The sequence below is a fragment of the Mesoplodon mirus genome (genome assembly GCF_964341445.2).
Source record: "Mesoplodon mirus genome assembly, chromosome: 3".
Classification (NCBI taxonomy): domain Eukaryota; kingdom Metazoa; phylum Chordata; class Mammalia; order Artiodactyla; family Ziphiidae; genus Mesoplodon; species Mesoplodon mirus.
In genome coordinates, this window is record NC_138978.1 from 126,180,923 (window position 1) to 126,198,903 (window position 17,981).

At 39.4% G+C, this 17,981-nt stretch overlaps 1 protein-coding gene across 1 annotated transcript in view; it reads right to left on the bottom strand.

Annotated features, from left to right (window-relative positions):
• The window catches only part of RGS5 (regulator of G protein signaling 5), a 48,552-nt gene that overhangs the window by 18,027 nt on the left and 12,544 nt on the right, over nucleotides 1-17,981 (bottom strand). The window contains exon 2 of the mRNA XM_082613466.1: nucleotides 1,672-1,782. Within this exon, the coding sequence (XP_082469592.1) occupies nucleotides 1,672-1,782 (111 nt within the window). The remainder of the gene's footprint in view (nucleotides 1-1,671; nucleotides 1,783-17,981) is intronic.

Consider the following 17,981-nt stretch of genomic DNA (forward strand, 5'->3'; position numbering starts at 1 on the left):
AATATGAGTGAAATGGGGTTTAGGAGTTTGGAAGAGGATAGGAAAGCTTTGTGATGGTCACTGTTAAAAATGCAGTAGAGATGCACAAATATTCTCTAGGGATAAGAAAGATTTTTCCAAAACAATTCAAACTTCTGGAAGAAAAAGGGGACTGGAAGACAAGAGAAGAAAATAATCCAATAAGTGTCAGCCCCAAGTTATCTTCCAAAACTGCTTCTCTCCAAATCCTTGTTAAGTCAAATAGTTCAAGTGTCTGTGTGGGATATTAAAGCAGAGAATCAAAGCAGGAAATGTAGCACTGTATTTATTTTTTAAAAGTTAATTCCAACAGATCAATAACCACCACAATGCTTATTTCAAAATAGACTTTTTGATCTTTTGCTATTATGAAATATGGTTCTTATCCTCTCTCAGTGCCTGGTGCCTGCCACTCCACATTGAATTAACTTCCCTTTTCTAAATGCAGAAAACTCAATTATGCCTCATTTCCGGTTTGGGATCACTTTGAAGTAATAAAAGGAGAGTGGAAACTTTCACTTAGATTGATGAAAAAATTTAAAAGGAATAACCTGTCGCTCTATCCCCCAACCAATCCAGCTATATTAATTCGAAGGTCATCTGGAGAAAACATTGGCCAATTTATACAAATATTAAATTTTAAAAGAAATGGAGGTTAAAAGGGATTCCTATATTTTTACCACACTTCTGTGATCTCTTCAAAGCTTTTAGGTAGTAGAGTGAAGGGGTTTGAATACATTTGGCTTTTCTTCTTCCCACTTTCCTTTCTTGATTTTAGTGGTGTCTCTGTTTTAAAGGGAAGATGGAGTGTATCTGTCTAGTCAATGTCTGGCTATGTAGCTAGTGGAACAACGGTAAACACTGTGAATGCTGTGAGTAGTGTTATTAAGTTAGAGTAATGCCAATGAAATTGTGGGCTATGTTCACTGTCATAACATCGTGAATATTCAGAATTATAGCTTCCCTCCATGCCTAAATTGATAGAAATATGTTGGTGGGTGGTTAGGGACTGCAGAAGTCCTGTCAGGACTATTAATTTATGGACTGGGGAAAAATTGCTTGATGTACATTAAATAGGAGTATCTGGTCAAGTATTCATTCCTCCACCAGGGAACAGTCCTCTGCTCCTCTTTTAGACCTTGAAGGGACAATATCTTGGAGAAGAAACTTTTAGGCTTAATAGTCTGCCTTGAACTTAGCCTCTTCTTGAGGGAAATGTCACCACTTGTATCTCCCTGCTGAGGAAGTAGCCCTCAGGATATTTCCTGAGCAGGTGAGCATTCAGGGATCATAATTAATTGGATCAGGAATGCTCACCTGACCCAAAGACAGCAAGTGAACAGATATTTTTAACCACACTTCTGTGTGATGAGGTGACTGGTGCCATTTTATAAGATACGGCCTGTTTCTCCAATGACATCCCAAGATGTGGCCTTATCTTCATTTTTTTAAGCATCCTGCCAGTAAGCAATATTATGATCCATACACGAGAGAATGAAAAATAATCCTATTCACAAACCAAGTCTCTGAGTACTCTTATGATCTTCAATGAGTCACTGAAGGGGGGAGTTCTACAGAGGAGGGATGGTGCTATACACTTGAAGAATCATCATCCTCTGGAGGAAAAGAGTGGAATCCATAATCATGACTCACTTCTGGGTCTTGGCTGGTTTTTCTGCCTTCTCAGTGTATGGAATGACAAGGTCAGCTGCAGACTCCGGCTTCTGGAGGAGAATTCCCAACTTGATCTTAATCTCCTTGGCCCTGAAAGAAGAGATGTATGAGGGGAAATGGACAGCATATGAGCATAAAGATCTAAAAAAGGGATTTCATTGTGTCAAAGAAACAAAAATGAGCAAAACCCCATTTCACTGTTGTGGCAGAAAGAATATTAATGTAGAAATTGGGACACGTGAGTTCTAGTAACATTTATCAAACTCTTAACATGTCCCTGGCTAATAGGCATTATCTCATTTTAATCTTAATTATTGTTTTATATGTATTCTTTCATGTTATATATGGCAGATACTATAGTAGTCCTATTTTACAGGTGAAGAAACTAATGACAGAGAATTCAACTAACTTCCTTAAGGTAACCCAGCCAGTATGTGATGGAAATGGACTTGACCCCAAGCTGTCTGACTTTAAGTTCATAGGTGGAACTCACTGTATTGCCTACCAGTCTTCTGAAGGCTCTGGTCCCAGCTCTGCCGTTAATTAGATGTATAACGTTTGAAAAAATAATCATGTTTTATTGCCAGACCTCCGTTCCCTCATCTGTAAGATGACAGAGTTAAGCTAGATGTTTTTTTAGCCATTTGCACCTATAAAATTAAATTATTCTGCTTGATGATTACTTCTCTGTAAACTGTTCTTCTTTTATACGGATTTGATTTTTTTCCAACCCCTTGCCCATTGTTCCACAATGGCTATTGTAGTCTCTTACACGTAGTAAGCCTTCAATAGATGAGTATTAATTACCAACAGACTAACAGAATCATATTACTCCTTTCTATCTTCAACATTTTGGTGAACAGACATGGTCCGAATTCTGGGCACTTCTCCACCCTAGAATGCAACTGTTTTCATGCCCAGTTCAAAACTAATCTCCTAAGTTACCCATCATTTTATCACAAGTCTGAATTCAAAAACACCAAGCAAATCTTAAGCATTAATCCATAAGACAAGCCATTGCATACTGAGAGACCCAAAAAGCTGTTCTTTCACTGTCCCCTTGGCACTTCATACATGCTTTTAAGATAGGGCTTATCATATTGCATTATGGTTACTGATTTATGTGTCTGTTTTCCAAGCTGGATATAAGAACTTTTTGCAGGTGGAAATTGAGTCTTAAATACCTTTTCAACACTGTGCATAGCACAAAGCTTGGCAGCATAGTCAATATTCAAAAATATTTGCCAAAGTGAACTAAAAATATCTTGATTTTTGTTCCTCACAAATCTGCCGACATTTATTTCCCAGTCAATGCTGAACATAACCGAAGCCTCACAGAGCTGTGTTGGGATTAGAATATCATGCTGTTGTCAGATAGAGCTTTGTTACTATAAACACACTTTCCTCATCCATTCACATGGAGACAGTGATGAGACAATTTAAATAAATAAAATGTGTGACATTAGCAGTTATGGATATTAGGGAGAAAAAGTTAAGGACATATACTGTATTACTTAAAAAAACATAAATATTCAATCATATCATAGGTTCCTTTAGTATAGTAAATGTTATTTTGAAACTCTGATTTAGAATTAGTAACCTCCACAATGTCTTTTCCTTTTCATTTCTTCCTGCCTCTGTTCTCTTCCTAGGGCCTGCTCTCCAGCTTAAGATAACTCAGGTACCACATTACAGCAGATCAAGCTCCACTGAATACATTACAGCTGAAACAGAATGTTCTGCTGAGGGAGCTTATATAAAACATGAGAATAAGAATAAGTGTATTTTGATTCCAGGCTCTGCAATTTGCTTAAACTATCTAATGTTAAGTTTTTTCACCTAGAAAGTGGGACTGATAAAATAGTACATACTTATACAATTTTTATGATGATTAAATATGTTAATGCAGGTGAATCACTTAAAGCAGCAGTTGGCATATAATACTGCTTCTTCCAAGTTAGTTCTAACTGCATAATCATTTTTTTCCAGCCAAACTCAAGCCATGTTCCCAAGCTTTGACTACCAAATTAAAACATTCAGAAATTTCCCACATGTTACTAAGAATTAATACACCCACTGCCTCCCATATTCTACCTCTGGAAAGAAGAACTGCCAACTTTATAATCTGAAGGATGAAGAAAACAGTATTTGGGGGGGTGGAAATGCATGAAATACATGTGGCTACCCTCTTCTGGCCAGTGTATAGTACTACAGCCAGAAGCAGCAGGTTCATCTTTTCCATTGAGACACGCTATGCCACCCAGAACTTGAAGAACTCCACCCATAATACCTCTTCTGCTTGCTCCACATGCCCCTCAGTTCCTGCCCATAAGGCGAAGTCGTGAAGCAACTGTTTGAGTTTCACTTGACCCAATAGCTCACTCACCAATATTTAGCTCAAGATTATCTAATGAATGTCTAATGAATGTTTCTCCTGTGCTTGGTATTTTGGTTGGTTCTTTAGATTTTTGTTTTGCATTTTTTTCCCCATCTCAACTTCTGTTTCGTTTTTCTTTTTCTCTTTTGCTCCATTTGAGCCATTTGCTTTTGTAAAAGGCGGAGAGATATTTGTGTTTGATTGCCTAGTGAAAGAGTAAGTTGGACATGAAGAGGTTATTAGAATGAAGGGGTTGAGCATTTTAAAATTTCATTTGTTCATATTACTTTACTCCTTGATCATGTTACTGTGTCATCAGTACACAGTAAACAGACAAACACTCACAGGGTTTTGTCTCTGCCTGCAGGGTACTTATAGCCTATTGAAGTCTCAATAGCAGAGCAATCACAAGCAGGTATTAAAGAAGATGCCCAGAAAGCAGCATCTCTCTGGGCATCCAGTGTCCACAAAGGTGAAGAACAGAGCACTGGGGGAGGACCCCAATGTCCACAAGGGTGAGTCAGTGGGGCTTCTCAGAAGAGGCAGGGGTAGAATAGCAGTTAGCTAGGTAGACAAGAAAAGGCTGGGACTTCCGGGTAGGAAGAGGTTAATGTGCATGTCATTTGAAGGGATGGAAAAGTGGTTCTGCATTGCCTGAGTGTAAACTGTGACTGGAGAGAGCAGAATGCTAGGTTACATGAAACCTGCTCACTCTGCCTCCCCTTCCTGATGGAAGGGTGGATGATGGAGGACCTCTGTATAGTATTCAGCCTTCAGCAAATTTGGTATGAAAACCAAAAAAGGTAAAACTATTGAAAGATGCCTTCAAAGACTGTCTCTCCATGAAGAAGTGGCATCCTGTCTTACAAATCTGTTTCAAATTTCTTTTGCTAATTCTTTCAGGATGCATTTTCCCATGAAAACACTGTCTATAAATGGTGGTTAAATTCTCCAAGACATCCCACAAAAGACTTTTAAAACCAGAATGAACCAGAATCCTCGTATAATTTTATCTGTATCACTATTTAAATTGTCTTTTTGTGGGATAATCTAGAAATCAACTGCCATTTATAACACTGCCCATAGAAAATCAGATTTCACTTCCTCAAAGTAGAGAAACATGCCAGAACATCAGATTACTTTTTTCCTCGTACTTGCCCTGGGGATGTAAGGGAGAAAGGAAATGCAGTGCTTCAGAAAATACTTCTCTCTATGGTTTAGTATAGGTTCAAACATAGGACATTAAAATGTTAACGCACATAAGTCGGGAAGACCATTTGGTTGAATTAGGAGTTTGACAGCATACAGGGAGTGAATAACATTATTGTCTCTCTTATAAAACAGTGAATGTTTAAAAGCTGAAGACTTGACCAGTGCTGAGATTGAAACTACTTGAAACGTTTTACTCTTTCTGTAGGAATAAACTGTGTTACTACGTTTGTTTTTCTCCTTAAGAGTTCCTGGAATAATATTTCATTCCCCCCTCTCCCCTTCCTCCCCACCATAGGGACATATCCAAATATGGGAATGAAAAAAAAAAAAAAAAAACAACAACAACAAATGGAAAATCAAGCAAAACAAAAGCTCAAAGTTTCCAATTTATTTTCTCCTTTAAAAATAAGCTTGAGAGGGCTTCCCTGGTGGCGCAGTGGTTGAGAGTCTGCCTGCCGTTGCAGGGGACACGGGTTCGTGCCCCGGTCCGGGAAGATCCTACATGCCACGGAGAGGCTGGGCCCGTGAGCCACGGCCTCTGAGCCTGCGTGTCCGGAGCTTGTGCTCCGCAAAGGGAGAGGCCACAACAGTGAGAGGCCCGCATATCGCAAAAAAAAAAAAAAAAAAAAAGCTTGAATGTATCTGACATTCATTTAATGTCAAAAACAACCCCATCCAGAGAAGAAAACTTTTTAATGTGTTTATGATTTCAACTCAGTCCTTGGCTCTGTTTGACCGCCCACCAGGCAGTTTTCCTGGCTACATTACAATAATGCTTGTTAACAAGAAACGATTCGTATCTCTTCTCATCTCACCCCCAACCTTGTTATCCTTTGGTTTTACAACGACAAACTTGTTTTGAAATAAAATCATTGGAAATTCCTGGGTGAAATTTTAATTAAGGGTTCGGAGGAAGATAATCCTTTCGCTAGATGGCTCACATTAGTGACTTCAAACTGAAAAGAGTTTGAATAATTGTAGGGTTGTGCAATTTTAAATCTGTGCCCTGTGTGGGTATGCTTTCAAAAGGCCCTGGACCACCTCTGTCCTTCTGACTAATTGGTGGATTGAGTGAAAGTTATTACCTTAGGGTGAATAAGTGTGGAAAACTGTACAAGCAATCACTAAAACAAAAACATAGCAGAATTTTTAAAAATACAATTATATTCAAGTAAAACCTATCAGTAACCAGCTATATATAAAGTCTTGTGCTAGGTATTTCAAGGATTACAAAGATGTTCCTTGCTTCAGAGACACGTGGAACAAGGGAATGTAGGACATATACATGTAAACTATATGCTAGATATTTTCTACTCATTGATAAAAGTGGAGGGGATATATTAATAAAAGAACATAGACCCTAGCCTCAAGGAGCTCAAATGTGATAACATGAAGATAGTGTAATAGGAGACACATGCTTTAACAGCTGCCCCTACTATATTCTCAGAGGCCTCTGTATTTGTCCTTCATGGTCCTTATCAATTTGCATTATGTCTCTGTGTATTTATTTGAGTACTCTCTGTCTCTCCCATTAGAATGTCAGGTCCCCAAGAGCAGGGTCAATATCTGTTTTGTTCACAGCTCCAGTCTCAGCACTTAGCCCAGGGTCTGGCACTTAACAGACATGCAATAAATATTTACTATATAAATTGATGAATCAGCAAACGAATGAATGAATTGAATTGCTATGTTATAGTAAAACTGCATTTTGGGGTGGGTGGGTGAAATATTGGGGTGTAACACAAAATAAGCCATCGAGGACTAAGATGTCTCTGATTTGGTTAACTGCAGAGAGGTAGTGTCATTAAATGACTGCAAGGACTCTAACTGAACTTGATTTCTGTCTGTTAGAGAAGTTGGAAATAGACAAATGGGGGCTGAAACAGAGTATGCTCTTCAGTCCCTCACACCAGATAGGACACACTCTGATGAGAAGAGGCAGGGAGGGTAATTATAATCACTCAGTCTGATCAGAATCCATCATGAGACCAAAATTTATCAGGATTTACTTAAACAAAAGTATTCCTGAGGCACAGACTAGTTCTGAGATTGGACATATGTCGGGAACAGCCAGGAAGGAAGACAGGATGGAGAAAAATTGGGAAGTATAGGACAGGGGATTTAGGACACATTTCTGAAAGAGGTGTTCCAACCTGTCCCCTGTCAAGGACAATCCAATTTAAATCCAATCCAACTTAAATCTGTGTTGCCCCCTGCTGGACATGGGAAATTGTGAGCATCAGTGAAAAAGAGCAGATTTGTTCCAGGCTGCTGCCTTCTGAAGAAATACCACAAACCTTGTTTCTACAGGAGCAAAAAGGACATGCCTTTTCTTGGCTCCAAAAATGTGATAAATACCCATTAAAGATAAATAAAAGTTTCTAAAACACTGTTAGCAACAAGATTCCACAGCTGGAGAGTACTACAGCAGGATCTGAAAAGCAGAGGAGGAAATGAGCTTTCTAAGTTCTTTCAGCAAAGATCTGAGTCACGTAGAGAGAACCCCAGCAGATGCTGGTGGAGAGAAGGGAGCCCAGAGGACTTATGTCCACTGTGCTGGACCCATCTAGAGAGATTCATTTGGTTCAAGAGTGGAAAAGCCTTCTTGTTGACTGCTCATTGAAAACTTGAGATCGATGGAGTTTGTTACTGATAGATGGCTCCTGAGACACAGGGGTGATCTTGAAAACCCTTAGTAGAATATAAGGAAACATCTGTGGAAAATCAGGTCATTTCTAGAACTAAAATTCTCAACTCCCCAGGATCCTCCATACATGGCTCCTTAAAATCAAGATTGACTGGGCTTCCTTGGTGGCCAGTGGTTGAGAGTCCGCCTGCCGATGCAGGGGACATGGGTTTGTGCCCTGGTCCGGGAAGATCCCACATGCCACGGAGCAGCTGGGCCCGTGAGCCATGGCCGCTGAGCCTGCACGTACAGAGCCTGTGCTCCACAACGGGAGAGGCCACAACAGTGAGAGGCCCACATACCACAAAAAAAAAAAAAAAAAAAAAAAAAATCAAGATTGACTCTCAAGTGCAGGGGGAAGCCCCTCCAGGGTCATTTTTGGTGGAGAGAGAATGTATGAGTTTGGCATCTACCATTTTCCTGAATTAACCTACTTCTATTTGAACTAAAGAAAGTCCACCCATTGCTTATGTTTTAGCAGAGAATGAAAAAGTAGTTTACTAATGCAATGTGATACCATGTTAAAGTCTGTATTTTTTTTTAAGTCTGTATTTTTTTATCTGACACATATTAATATATGATACATTATGGAAAATGACTCTAGGTTAGTTAATATGAAATACTCCTCAGTGGTCCAAATGATAGAAAGATGAAGAAAATGCTAAAGAATATACAGTATTATTATTATTCATGCATTAGGATATAACTCCAGAAATAACAGCTCTGATTCCAAACACAATTGAATCATTCCCTGGTAGAGCTTTAGGTTTTCACTTATATTAATCATGAATTAAATAACAAGCCATGTCAAACTGTAAGATGGCTGAAAAAAATGGAATTGATGGGGACTTCCCTGGTGGTGCAGTGGTTAAGAATCCACTTGCCAATGCAGGGGACACAGGTTCGATCCCTGGGCCAGGAAGATCACACATGTCAGGGAGTGACTAAGCCCGTGTGCCACAACTACTGAGCCTGCGCTCTAGAGCCCATGAGCCACAACTACTGAGCCCACGTGCCACAACTACTGAAGAGCGCGTGCCTAGAGACCATGCTCCACAACAAGAGAAGCCACCGCAATGAGAAGCCCGCACACCACAATGAAGAATAGCCCCCGCTCGCTGCAGCTAGAGAAAGCCACATGCAGCAATGAAGATCCAACACAGCCAAAAATAAAAATTAATTAATTAAAAAAAAATGGAATTGACAATGTCAGTTGTGTCAAATGTGTGCATAGAAGTCACTTTTGTCTATTATAACCTTCCAACACAGTATTTTCTAACCTCTTCTTTCAGTAAGTTCTCTTAATGATAACTATTTTCGTTATGTTCAAGATTTTACCTCAACTACCCCAGGTTAATTCGTCACCAGGGACCCTCACAGGCAACCTGCTGTAAAAGACTAGGGATTCCGTCTACAAGCTTACTGACTTGGTTTCATAGGATCACAGTTGAGATTGAAAAGACTGGCCTCAATAGCTTCTCCTTTTGCTCACTTATTTTTTCAACAAATTAAAAGTATCCTTATTAAATGCTTGCCATGTGCCGTAGACTTACAGGTTTTTAAATCCCCAGTGAAACAAAAAGACAAGATCCTTTCATGGAGTTTATATTTCAGTTGGGCAAGACAAACACAAAATGAGGAATCCAAACAATGAAATGAAAAATTTCAGCTGCTTGTAATTGCTACAGTGTGACACTGGGTAAGCGTTAGCTTCAGCTACTTGCTCTAATCACAGTGGCAGTCAGCAGGCTTGTGAAAAAGGTCCCACTCCAGAGGTGGCTGCTGTTAAGTGCCTCAGCTGTCTTTATAGAGAACAATACCTGTTGCTTTGTCAATTAGCAGAGCATGTTAGAAGTGAGTTTTTACATGTAGGTTTGTTCAATAAGGAATGATCTCTCTCCAGTCATAATAATGATATTCAAGTCATTTGTGCTAGAGACACTATTGTGCAAACTCACACCCACTCCATAGAATGGTTGTAAGAATATAAATAGTTCTTCACTCTTAGAGATGGCACCTGTGGCTTGATCCCTAAGTAGTAGTATATCTAGGCCTTGATACAGAGATTTCTTGTTGCCTGATACCAACTACAAAGGTATTAGAATCCAATCTCAGAACATTATTGTCAGAGTGACATTTTCCTACACGTTATAGTTGGAGCACAAGAATTATGCCTTTATTGAGATTACAGAACCAGTTGTATAAATATTTTGCACCAACTTGTTAGTAACTATATGCCTAAGTAAGTACGGCACAATTGGGTTTCATTATGGATATGGTGGTCTTGCTTTCATTAGCTGGTAGTGAAGTTGTGGAGAAATAAGTAACCATCACCCACCACTAACCATTAATAGCTACAGTTATCTACCAAAAAGAACCTAAGAGTTGGATATGAATAAATTGATTTAGGCTAGTTTTCAATAGCCATTTACAATCTATGGGACCTTATGCAAGCTATATAATGTCTCTTGGCCTCAGTTCCGTCATTTGTAAAATGAAGATAACTTTAGTACCTGCTGTAAAAAGTTTCCGGGTGGAGTGCATGAGATGATGCATGTAAAAGTTAGCCCAGTGCCTGGCACATAAATAGCATGTCATACATGGTCACCATCATCATCATTTCTACTTATTTAATACCTATCTTATACCACTTAGTGTTACAGTTTGTAACAGTTTCCCTTAACTTCTGGTGTATTAATATTTGATTGCATTAAGCTCATTTTCTCTCCATTGGATGAGTGAATTATATGCCTTAAACAGTACTTTCCTGGCGAAAAGGCAGAAGCAATTTCTGGTGACTCTGTAAGGGGGAGGATAGGAGGAAATCTACATGTTAAAAGCCAGGAAGGTACTGGGCTGCAAAGCAATGACAAAGAAAGCAAGGGCCGGACTCACTTAGAAGCAGTGGGGAAAAGTCTGTCTTTGCGGCATCTTTGTTTGCTCCCTGTCAGTCAAATGCAGGCTGGTTGTAGGCAGGTTAATAGAGCCTGGCCCTATCTGATGATGTATCCTCTTCCTCCATCGAAACACACTCTGTCTCCTCACATCCCTGATATTTCCAAGTGTTGAAGACCATGTGAGGTCACTGGACCTTCATTTTAATCACAGGATCCCTGAGTCTAGGTGCAAGCACACCAGCTGTGGGTAAGAGTTCACTCCTCATGGCACACAGGCAGAAAACAGGTGGCCTGTAGCAACTCTTAAAAGTAATAATAATAACATATAAAATATTAAGGTATTGAGGTGTTAATTCATGTTTTCCTGTACTTATAGTTTTTCTTCTGACTTTCAAGAAGGTAGCTAGGCATTTGTGCTTTCTTACCTCTGAGGGAGTTGTGTTGTGAGGCCGAAAGCAGATATTGACTGAAGATGGTATCCCTTTTCTGGCCTTTGTTTTCCAAGACCCTAAACTCACTGCGGAGATATGCTGGCTTCGTCCGAAAGAGAAGGATTGCTTTTGATGAATGGCAAAGGAAGAGGCAGAAAAAACAGAGAGGGAAAATAGGGAATCCCTGCAACAAGGTCAGAAGACTGTGGTTTAGGGTTCTCTAACTAATCGACATCCCACTCTCCCCTGTCACAAACACCTTTGTGGGACTCCAGGGAGGTGGGAGGATCACAGAGGGGGATAGTTATATGCTGCCCATAATGAGACTTTGCCCTTAGCCCCAGAGCTCCCAGCTTCACCCAAGCTGATACCCAGACCCAAGCAAGAGTTCCTGGAATGACTTTAAGGCACTGTGATGCTTCAAACAAGAAAGATATAAATAATGATATATCCATTTAAAAACTGTTCAAAAGCCAGCCACGTCTAAGGGTGAAAAAGCCCCACAAAAAAAACCCAGGAGGGTTCAGGAGAACTTACTAACTGTATGGTGATAAAACCATGGAAATAGTGAACTAAATGTGGCCAACTTTCCATTGTTGAAGAAAATTCGTCAAGAAAAGACAAAACCAGCTGTTTTGAATAACAGCTAAGTCATATGACCTCTGGATATGCCCAGATGATTTCATAAGATACTTTCCAGATCTTGAGTCCATTATTATAGTCACAAGCAGCATGTTGGATTGTGTTCAATCTCTCCCCGACCTTGGCAGAGAAAATCTCCACTCCTAATTGTGGCAAAACTCCTGCCTCAGGTTATATAACTGGAAGAGTTTGCAAAGCAAGTAGGATATGGGTCAAAGAGGCTGTTCCCAGAGAGAAAGTGAAGTGAAACATTGAGGTATTCCCCAGAGAATGTAGCTAATGCCAAAACTAAGCAATTTTTCCTAAAAGGCAATAGACAGTATAGCACAGTGGTTAAGGGCATGAATGTTGAAGCCAAACTAACCAGATTTATCTTACTACATGTGTGACTTTTGGCAAATTTCTAAGCCTCAGTTTTCTCATCTGTAAATTGGAGATGATAATGGTATCTACCTCAAAAGCTTCTTATGATGATGAAATTAGTTATTAGATGTGAAGCACTTACAATAATGCCTAGCACATTGACAATGCACTCCATAAATGACAGGGTGTATTATTTACTATTATTATTATTATTATTATCTTACAGAAAATCCTGTGCCAATGAAGGAACATTTACACACAAAAAATACACATAAGATATTATGTAACAGTAGGAAGGAAATTTAGGAAAGAAACAGTAAACATGGTAACATTTGCCCTTAACTAAACCCTATTTTCAGCTCAGTCACTAATTTGCTCGGTGATCTTAAGAAAGTTATTTGAGTTCTCTTGTCTTCAGTGAAAAATAAGAAAAGAGAGAGAGGAAGGAAAGATGGAAGGAAGGCGGGAAGGAGGGAGAAAGGAAGGAAAGAAAGGAGGAAGGAAACAACTTTAGTGAGAAAAGCTCTATCTTCTCTAGCTATTATAAACTAAGACTTCAAGATCATCACACTCAACATCTTGAGAATATAAATGAGAAAGCGAGGACCTGAGCTGTGAAATGACTTGTGAATGGTACCATAGATTCCTTTTCTACTCTGTCCCCCTTCCCAACATCCCATGTTTATCTGTAATTACAATATTCTCCTTCCCATAATTTATAAACTCTCTGATTCACATTAAACTGTTTGTCTTCTTCATTCCCAGTAGCTAATCTATCACAAATGTTGTTCTTTCTTCCTAGAAAATTCTTTTAAATGTGCCTTTTCCTCTCCATATCTAAATTTAGCACCTTTCTCCAGGCCTGAGTTACTGGGACATCCCACCTTACCATTTCCTTCTTCCTACTTGAATACATCCTGCACTCATTACCAGAGTACAAACACTTTCTTTCCTACTTGCTTGTAATGGCTTTCTATTATTTACCATGAAGTTTCTCAAACTTGAATATATACCCCAATCACCAGGAGGTCTGGTTAAAACACAGATTTCTCAGCCCCATCCCAGAGTTTCTCATTCAAGAGGTCGGAAGCGGGACCAGAGAATGTATATCTCTGGTCCCAGGACCACACGTCTGAGAAATGCTGATCAACTGATTCAGTTTCAAACATCACTTTCTTGCTTCCAAAGTCCTCCACTTCTAAGCTTATTTCCCTTGGCTCCCCATAACTACTTGTATACCTAGTCCCATTGGCTTCCCCCTTAACCTGCCTCCTGACTGCCACCCATATGACAGTTAAAACTCTTCTAATGCTCTAGAACCAGAACAATCTCACTTTTTTTCCTGAAATCTCTGTAACTGCAAAAGCCTAGAGTGCTTTCTCTCTCCTGTAACATAAGATCACAAAACAGAGGCATATTTAATGGACCTTACAGAGCTTTTAATTTGCCCTACCCTTATTTTAAAAGTAGAAAAATTGAGGTTTGTGTAAATTAAAATATTTTTCAAAGATCTCATACGATGTTATTCTTAGATTTCTAGTAAGTTGCAGAGCAAGGGATAGAATGCTTCCCTTCTGCTAAAGTTATGGACAGCACATTTTCACCCAATTACTCTACTTTCTCGTGAATGCATGTCTAAGAGTTCCATGTGTATGTACTCTCAGTGAGATAACAAGCCCATTGAGGGTGGGTACCATATTTTACTTCTTTGATCTCCCAGAGAATCTAGAAAATAACTTTAAAGTTGCTTTAACTCCTAGGATGGTATAGAGGATAAAAGTACAGTTCTATACGGCTTTCATTTATATTCCAACTCTTACTTACTAGTGGAGTGACTTTGGGCAAGTTACTTAAATTCTAAGCTTTCAATTGCCTATGTAAAATAGTGACAATATAGTTCCTACCTCACATATATATTATGGAGCTAAATACGTTAAGGCATTAAGGTGTTTAGAAGAGCAATTAGCACGTAGTAAATATTCCTTAAAAGTTACCTATTATTATTACTGTTCTACTGTATTTGTCCTACTATCCTATCACAGCATCTTGCACAAGGGCATTGGGTAATGTTTATTGAATAAATAGAATAGAATAGAACTAAACAAAGATCTTTTTGACTGACATGCGAGATAAGCTCCTTTCAGAAAGTCTCCACCTTGAAATAATGCAACTAATTCTGAAAGCATAGAGGATATACATTTCTGGACAGCACTCCTACAGAGAGACAAAGAAAGCAAATTTGGAGACCTCTGCTGCTGCCTAGCACAGCTCAGAGTTTCATTATAATATCACCAGCCTTGTGCTGCTATTTTAAAATGAAAAAAAAAAAAAAAGTATTGTTTTTCCCAAGCACTGGCTACTCCCTACTCAAGGATTCCCCGTGGAAATTGAGATAATTCCCATGCTTTTATGGCCTGTCTCTGACATAGTCACCACTCGGAGTAGGTTATTAGGGGGAAGGAAAGAGACAGTGGAGGAACAAGGCAGACAGGGTAGAAGTCGTTTTTTCCCTTTGACCTTAAATTCTCTGTCTTATTCAAAATATTGTTGGCAGGATTTCTGGACTTTCTGTAATTCGGTTTGGAAGACAGATAATGAACAGTGGGAAACTGGTCTTCAAGTTGAGGAAGACAGAAATTTGTGGTTTATTTTGAGCTCCAAAGGTGGAGGGGTCAGAAGGCATTCCCATGAGAGCCTCTCTGAACACTGGTGTGACCCATAGCCTTTGAACATCTCCATCTCATTCTGTTTTTCTTTTATTTATTTATTTATTTATTTATTTTGCAGTACGTGGGCCTCTCACCGCTGTGGCCTCTCCCGTTGCAGAGCACAGGCTCCGGACACGCAGGCTCAGCGGCCATTGCTCACGGGCCCAGCCGCTCCATGGCATGTGGGATCTTCCTGGACCGGGGCACGACCCCGCGTCCCCTGCATCGGCAGGCGGACTCTCAACCACTGCGCCACCAAGGAAGCCCCTCATTCTGTTTTAAATTATAAAGAAGGACTTTCTAGAATGAAGTTTCTAGTTGTACATGGACTCTAGTTGTTTTATATCTTATAAAAGCAGGAAATAAAAGTGGTAATAAAGGGTATCGGAAAAGAGGGAAAGAAAGAGGAGTAAAGTAAAATTTACCTAAACCTTAATCAACGTGAACATATATTACATCATTTAATAAAACTACAGTTCCCAAAACTTAATGTGTCCTCTGGCAATGAATTTATATAATAGATACAAGTTTATTGTCTTGAATAATCAGAACACTTGGTCAACATTTATCTTTGCCAAATTATTATGTGTTGAGCAAAATAATGACATCATGATGAGGAATAAGAGGACTGTTACTTGTCTGAAGTACAGAATTATATTTCAAACCATTTCTTCTCTCCCTCCCCTAACATAATGTAACAATACCTTATTATTCTCAAGATTTCTATTTTCAAGAATTATCTATTTATTGCTTCATAAATTCACTTATCAGACTCTAATAGAGCAACCACTGTTTGTCAGACACTGTACCAGATAGTATGGGGAGTGCTTTACAAAATTAATAAGAGATTGTTCCAGACCTCAAGTAGTTCCCATTTTATAAAGAAGATATATGTACAGTTGTCACTCAGTATACTTAGAAAATTGGTTCTAAGACCCCTACTCCCCACGGATATAAAAATCTGCAAATGCTCAAACATTTTATTTTCATATAAAATGGTGTAGTACCTGCATATAACCTACACACATCCTCCTATGTACTTTAAATCATCTCTAGATTACATATACTACCTAATACAATGTGCATGCCATGTAAATAGTTGTAAATACAATGTAAATGCTATCAAAATAGTTGCCAGCACTTAACAGATCCAAGTTTTGCTTTTTGGAGCTTTATTGATTTTTTTCGCATGCCTTTGATCCCTGGTTGGTTGAATCTGCAGAACCCCCAGGGACTATGGGCCAACTACATACATAGTTTTATTTGGATGCAGTTATGACAGATAGAATGAGTCCCAGGTTTGAAATTGGCACCCTAGAACTCAGGCATGTGGAGTGTATTGTCTGACCTTGGGCCAGATGTTTAACTTATCTGTGCTTATTTATTGGTAAAATAGTACTGTTGAAAACATCTACCTTTCAGGGTTAGACTAAGAATTAAATTAGATAATGTCAAATACCTAACCGAAGTTGAATCTGAGGGAAGTTGGTTAAGAAGTGATAAGAAATACAGGGACGATGAAAAAGTTCTGTGAGAGTTCAAGGGATGGATTGTTAGTTTCTCCATGAAGGAGAAAAGAGAAATCTTCTCAGAAGGGTTGAGATTTGGGGATGTATGATTTGGTTGGAATCCTGTGTGAGCAGGGAGGAGAAGGTATTGGTTGGATCCCAAAGCAGCTGCTCTCTTCCTGTCTTTCTCCCAGCTCCCCAGGGATCCTTCCAAAAGTTTAATATGGAAGTCCCCATCTTCCTAATATGTTTTCTAAAAATTCCAAAGACGCTTTCAAGGTCCATGCATATGTCACAGGTCAATGCATATGTCATTGCATTCCATGCAATGCTGGAAACTTCTCTCCAGCATTCTTATAGCATCCCCTCATTTTTCTCCCAATGGGCAATGAATTCTGACCTGTGACACTCACACATCAAGGCTTGGTGAACAAGGATTCTTCCAATTGTGTGGTTATTGGGATAGGAGTTACTAAGTTAGAAGTCTGGGTTCTGGCTGGGGACAGGGTCCAAGAACGAAGCAGATGGTCACCTAGCTGCTGTGCTGCAAGAAAGATGCAAAGCAGCTGTCTTTGAACTGAGCTCTCTCCTCTAGATTGAACACATAGCAATCTTAGACAAATGCAAATGTAATTTTATGTATTACAGATGCAAATCACAGCTGATAGGAGACCATTAGCTATAAAATGCAACAAGAGAAAATAGACCTGAGAATTTGGGGAAGCAGGCCCAGAGAGCGTGCTAGGGACTCCCCAAAGAAAAAAGAAGGAAAGAACAATGCCTTGTATAGGGAAAGTATCTAGTTAACCCTTTGAGATGTAGCCTGCACCTGAGAAATTTTCAATTAAGATGACAGAAGAATGGTCTGCAGAGCATAGAAACAGGCATAGAAGGAGAGGGGGAGTGAGTCACATGACAGAAGTTACATTCTCATGTCTCCCTTGGTGGTAGGCTAAATAATAGCTCCCCAAGATGTCCACATCCTAATCCCTGGGACATGTGGATATGTTGCCTTATGTGGCAAAAGGAATTTTGTAGATGAGATAAAGTTAAGGATCTTTAGGTAGAGAGATTATTCTGGATTATCTGGATGGGCCCAATGTAATCATAAGGGTCCTTGTAAGGGGAAGGCAAAAGGGTCAGAGTCTGAAAACAATGTGTCAATGGAGGCAGAGTGAGAGATACTGGAAGATGCTACACTGCCGGCTTTGAAGATCAAGGATGGAGCCATGAGCCAAGGAGTGTAGCTGTCTTCCAGATGTTAGACAAAGCAAGAAAATGACTTCTTCCCTAGACCTTCCAAAAAGAATGTAGCCCTAGGACCCGTTTTTGACTTCTACTTTCCAGAACTATATGAGAATAAATTTGCATTGTTTTAAGCTACTAAGCTTCTGGCAGTTGTTACAGCAGCAGTAGGAACCAAATATATTCTCTCTTAGCTTCTGTTTTTCAGACTTGATTCACT